General features: G+C 36.2%; 1 protein-coding gene across 1 annotated transcript in view; it reads left to right on the forward strand.

Moving 5' to 3' along the window:
• Positions 1-469: 469 nt before the first annotated feature.
• Positions 470-6,303, forward strand: part of LOC21408978 (putative leucine-rich repeat receptor-like serine/threonine-protein kinase At2g19230) — a gene marked incomplete at its 3' end in the record, with an annotated part of 20,321 nt that continues 14,487 nt past the window's right edge. The window contains exons 1-7 of the mRNA XM_024166728.1: positions 470-560; positions 673-1,225; positions 1,623-2,143; positions 2,245-2,383; positions 2,717-2,788; positions 2,877-2,954; positions 3,081-3,174. Coding sequence (XP_024022496.1) covers positions 470-560; positions 673-1,225; positions 1,623-2,143; positions 2,245-2,383; positions 2,717-2,788; positions 2,877-2,954; positions 3,081-3,174 — 1,548 coding nt within the window. The remainder of the gene's footprint in view (positions 561-672; positions 1,226-1,622; positions 2,144-2,244; positions 2,384-2,716; positions 2,789-2,876; positions 2,955-3,080; positions 3,175-6,303) is intronic.

Consider the following 6,303-nt stretch of genomic DNA (forward strand, 5'->3'; position numbering starts at 1 on the left):
ATTAAATATAATGATAGACAACATTGTTTAGTGTATATATATAAAGTTGTTAAGTTGTCAACAACTACCATGCAAGCAAAAATCTGAAATATGAAAGTGTAAATTTAATACAGTCCAAAATACCTTACAAGGTATGTTTATTAATAGCCTCAAAATATTGGGTATAATATTGAAAAAAGAAAAAGAAACCAGCATGCTATAATAATCAACATAGACTTTGGAGTTTATATTTTATCTATGGCGATTATATAATATATATATATACCCTGAAATTGCCCTCATATAAGGGCTTATAACTAGTAATCACTAAGCTCTAAATATTAATTGTATTGATAAATGGGGAGCCTTCATATTGGTCAGTGGCAATAAAACCTGGTCAACAACATATGTGGATGTGCAGATATCAAACCAATAATTAGCCACCCTTAATTACGTTTTAATTTGCCCTGCGAGGAGATTTCTGTTTGACATGGCAAACTTATCCAAGCATTTCTTCTTTGCAATATTGCAACGCGCTTTGGTAATTCTTACAGTTCTGGTTCAGGCTCAGGGCAAGTCAGGTTATCAACAATATTGATCTCTGCCTTATTTAACGTTTTTCTTAAAGCTAATTACCATCTGAAAGTGTTAATTCCTAACAAGCATGTGGCTAATACTGCTGTCCTTCATCAGATAATTTCATCAGCATTGACTGCGGAATATTGGATGGCTCAAACTACACAGATGAAACGACGGGCATCGGTTACCTTTCTGACTCGAACTTCACAGAAACCGGCGAAAGCCATGAGATATCACCCGGGTACAAACTGCAAACCGCAATACAGCAGTTCTGGAACGTTCGGAGCTTCCCAGAAGGAATCAGAAATTGTTACATCCTGAAACCTGTACAAGGAAAAGATACAAGGTATTTGATCCGATCAAGGTTCCTGTACGGAAACTATGACAACAAAGCCTATCTCCCAGTGTTTGACTTGTATCTCGGGGTTCATTTATGGGACACGGTAAACCTTGAGTTTGCAGGGACTCCGGTAGACATGGAAATAATACATGTTCCATCATCAAATTACATATATGTTTGTCTAGTGAACACGGGCTATGGGGTTCCATTTATATCAGCGTTAGAGCTGAGGCCTTTAGACAGCCAAATTTACCGAAGTCAAAGTGGATCAGCACTACAACTCTTTAAGCGGTATGATTTTGGTACGACAAGCAATGAAGCGACCAGGTAATTGGGGTTGTTTTGATTTATACTAAAAGTAATTTCTTCTCTTTTGTTTCCTTTTAAGAATTCATAAAACCACGTACGGTGTTTATATTAAATTTTGTATATCTCAAAATTAACATGTGAATACGCAACAATTAGTTAAAATGAATGGTTAAAATTAGGGGTGTTCATGAATCAGATTACACAAGTTAGGTGTCAATCTTAATTCAACCTGTTACCTTCAGATTGGAAAAATCTCAATCTGTTATCAATCAATGAAGCCTCCAACCCACCAATCAATCATGAGCCTAATCCACAGAATCGGTTAATTAACACTCCTAGTTAAAGTGATTACGATGTCATGAATATTAGAAAACTAAAAATGTGATGAGAGTAACAATCATTCACATCTATATAGGTATCAAGACGATGTGTATGATCGCTTGTGGTCACCTTTTTCAAAAGATACCACCTGGACAGCGTTAAATAATTCCCTCGCTGATAAGAACTCCTTAGGCAAGACCATCTTCCAACCACCCCTTGAGGTGCTGAATACTGCCTACACACCAAGTGGGACCAGCAATTCAAGTGGTAACAATATGGGATTCAATTGGAAGCCTCCAAACCGTACATCTCCATATTATTTCTATATGCACTTTGCGGAACTACAGGAGATCAACAACAACGAATCTAGAGAGTTCAATATTTATATAAACGGGGATTTGCTGCCGCCAGGATATATTCCTCTTGATCAGTACTACTTGCGCATAGTTTCAGTGTATACCGCCATTTCTGATCCAATTATTACACCTGATAGCGAAGGGGTGATTCAGGTCTGGATTAACCAAACAGAAAATTCAACACTACCACCCCTTATAAATGCCATGGAGATTTTCATGCTTAAGGAGCTATCCCAACGAGGAACAAATGAAAACGATGGTACACTTTTAAACGAAATATTGTTCTTCTCTATCTGTTAAATATTGATAGCACTTTTGTTGTTATTAATATCGCTTTAATTTTGTTATTTTTCCTTGTAGTTAATGCTACTCTGAATATCAAGTCGGAGTATGGAGTGAAGAAAAACTGGCAAGGAGATCCTTGCGTTCCCAAGGCCTACTTGTGGGATGGCCTCGATTGCAGTTATGACGCTAATAATCTGCCTCGAATCATATCCTTGTATGTATTTGATTGGTTTGAGGAAAGAAAAAAAAAATAGTTTATCAAGATAAAAACTCCATCCGTTGACAAAATATATTCTTGAACTTTTTTTATATATATAAATGACGAAATGAATTGTGGAACTTGCTTGACATCAGGGATTTGTCCTCAAGTGGGTTGAAGGGGGAAATCTCTCCTTACATAGATGATCTAGCTATGATACAATATTTGTAAATATCTCCATCTCTCATGACGAATTTTTCAGGATTAACCAAAAATGATCATATACGATCAAGTATTGTTTGTTAATTTTTCTGCTTTCCTTTTGACGAATTTGTAATTTAATTTCAGGGATCTGTCAAACAATAGCTTAGACGGGAAAGTACCTGAATTCCTAGCTCAACTGAAATATTTGAGAACTTTGTAAGAAAATATTAGCTAGTCAGATCATTTTGTAATTTATTGTACCTAAATTTTTAGGAATCTACTAAATTACATTTTCTCTATACAGAAACCTACAAGGAAACAACCTTACGGGTCCAATTCCTGATGCACTTCTTCAAAGATCGAAAAACGGTCTATCATTAAGGTCTGCCCTTACGCCAGAACTGTAATTTTCGATTATGGAATCTGATAATATATTGTTCCCCCAAGACCGGGTCATAGCTCGTAGTAAAACACATACGTTGTATTGATGTAAATATTCTTCATACAGCATTGATACATACCTGAATCCATGTCTGTCGGGATCGTGCGGTAAAAAGAAGAAGAAGAAGAAGAAGAAGTACATAATTCCAGTTGTTGCATCTGTTAGTGGAAGTGTCATTCTGTTTACTCTACTCATCTGGTGCCTCAGAAGCTGGAGAAGAAAACGAAAAGGTATCGAATATTCTCAGTTAACGCCTTGCAAACCTTAACAACTCTAAGTGAAAGTAACAGTCCAATCCCTCATAACCTGTAAATTTTGCATCACTCTATGTGAATAGTGTTAGTTACTGGAATTTTCAAGCCAAATCAGGTCTCCACTCTCTCTAATCTGAAGTTTATATCACTAATTACACAATAAATCTGCCAAAATCAAAGTTAATTAAATATCATGATTGTACATCTTTGTGTTTTTACTTTAAATTATACATATAAATGAAGAAAATCTGCACTGGAAAAGTCAAAATCGCGTGGTGTAAATCTTTGCCCCGTAAATTATTATACAGCGACACATTTTACTGAAATCTAAAAAAGCAAGTTGTTAAAAAACCTATAAGAGAGGTCTTTTATAAGACAACGATACTGTTAAAGTATTAAATTATTGTTGGCCCACCTCCTAACAATTTAAGTTTTTGGGATGGATTGGTAAACTAACATGGTATCAGAGAAGGAGGTCCTGAGTTCAAACCCCCGTAATTGCACTCTTTATCCCCATTTAAATTGTCGTCATGTGTTGGGTCTTTAATATATCTCGGGCTTAAATATTCACATGTTGGGCTTTCCAATTAATTTACCCACACGATTGCCCATTGTCCAGCCAGGTGGGCCAACAATAGTTTAATACTTTAACAGATACCTCATTTGTAGTCCCCCCCCCAACTTGGGCTATTCTTTTGATTTATTTATTTAAGTATTTGGGAAACTTTATGTCACGCCTCGAAGCAGGGGTCGGTGACGTGGAGCTCGATTAGGGGTTAAACGCATGATAATAAAATAAATTCCCAACGAGCCTCACACTTAATTAAAATAAATTACAGGATCTATCCACAGGATCTTTCAGTATCATACATACATGAACATGTAAATAACATTACATACATCAACCACAGTCTAGAAGTCCAAATATCAGAGTTTACAGAATTTCTAAATTCTTACATATATCCAAGAGGATGAACACAATCCTCACTTGATCGAATGGTAGCAAATGATCTAGCTACTCCGCACCGCTCCTAGAGTCGCCGGGGAGGGGTTTAATACATTTGAAACATAGAAAACGTGAGCGAAATGCCCAGTAGGATATAATTTGAAATAACTTTACAAATCAATGAGTAAATAAATGAGCGAGTAAATAGATAAATGAATAAGTAAATAAATAAGACATTCAGTTCCAACACAACAGTCGGAACCTCACATCCTTTTTCTCAAAGGAAATATAACGGAAAATTACCATATTACAGGCATCAGCAAGTAATTTATACTAAGATAAAGTACTTACACAACCACGTGCACAACCCATATCACCCCCGGGGTTTCGGGTTCTGCCCCCAAGGATGCACTCTCCACATCCTATCTTGGCCATCAGCCAGTTTACCGATTTGTAAGATCTCTTATCTTAAGAAATCATTCATTAAACTTTATGAAAACGTTCATTATAATCTCATAAACTACAACAAGCCATGAGTCCCATGAACTGCACCAAGCCATGGTCCTATGTACTACAACAAGCCATGAGTACCATGAACTACAACAAGCCATGGGTTTTAAATACTTTTCTTTCGCAAACAAGCCCCTTTCTTTAAAACATTTGCAATGCCAAAACTCTTTGAAAATCAGGCTCACAAAGAAAATGGTAAGAAATCATACCTCATAAACATCAAACATGTGGCTAGCGGTGCACTATTCTGGCTTCCACTTCCTTAAGCCACTCAATCCGAGTCCTCAGCTATCACTGATACAAGGCAATACTTTAGGATTCAATTCTCAGTCCTAAAGTAATTCAATCTCTATTATATCCTTTGATTTCCTATTAGTGTGCCATAATTCAATTACCGGTTTCATGTTTCAAATCATCATTCCAAGGGTTTTCAATCTCAAACATGGATTAAAGATGCTAACCCATTCATTCTAGGTCCCCAAACGAAACTAATTTGGGTTCTCCTCGAAAATAGAGGTCAAAACAGCATCTTCAGGCCAAACGGGGTCAAATCCCGTGTACACCGTCGACCGGTGACAGAGCAGTGCATCACCACCGGTCGACCGGCGGTGTGCAATCCGGTCGACCGGTGAGGCCAATGCAATCCGGTCGACTGGTGAAAGACACCAGTGTGAGAAAACTCACAAAAATCAGTTTGAAAACCTGCAAATCCAGTCCCAAATCAAAATATCTCAAGGGACAACCACTAGATTTGGGTTCTAGGTACTGAATCAAGTCCAAAGAACCCAAGATCTCCAATTTCTACCATGGTTTTACTCAAAATCCATAAAAATATATTTCGAATCAAAAAAAAGTTTTTAAATCCGAAAATCTGAGATTCAAGAGAGGTTTTTGAGAGATCTTACCTCAAATCTTTCTCTTGACGTTGGAAACTCTTTGAAATTCCTCTTTGGTTTGAGATCCGGTTGATTTTGAAGCAAAACGAGAGAGAGAGAGAGTGTGTGACGCCCCTCCTATGAGGCCGCCACTGTAACTTAAACTTTAACTTGTACTTACTGGGGTTTCTTAAAATTTGCGGAACATTTTTTTTTTTTAATATAAGAAAGAATACTTTCATAATTTGTAACAATAATTTCAAATAAGTGAATCACTAAATTTCTTAAAGCTTTTCTTAATTTCAGTTAAGATAAAACGTTCTAAAAATATCTTTCAAACAGAACAGCATTTGAACTCTTATTTCAAATGCTCTTTAAAAGCCTTTCTAAAACTAGCCAATTCAATCGGGCCATTTAATTTTGACTTTAAAACGAATTTTGTGAGAAATCTTAAATTCAAGTACATCTTAAAGCCCTTTTAAAATCAATCGTTTAAATCGTCATGTTTAAAATTTGTTTATTTGTTGCATGCTCTGTTGCAACGTTCTAAAACTTAAATACTCAAAACGAGGGTTGTTAGCTACAACCTCGGTTTCCTTAACATACATAACATATGTACCTTTTTAAACATACATGCTTGAAACCTTTAAATCATATATACATATACATGATTTTTCTTAAACTTACTGTACTGTGGAACTGCG

This window comes from Morus notabilis, unplaced genomic scaffold (assembly GCF_000414095.1).
Source record: "Morus notabilis unplaced genomic scaffold, ASM41409v2 Scaffold307, whole genome shotgun sequence".
Classification (NCBI taxonomy): domain Eukaryota; kingdom Viridiplantae; phylum Streptophyta; class Magnoliopsida; order Rosales; family Moraceae; genus Morus; species Morus notabilis.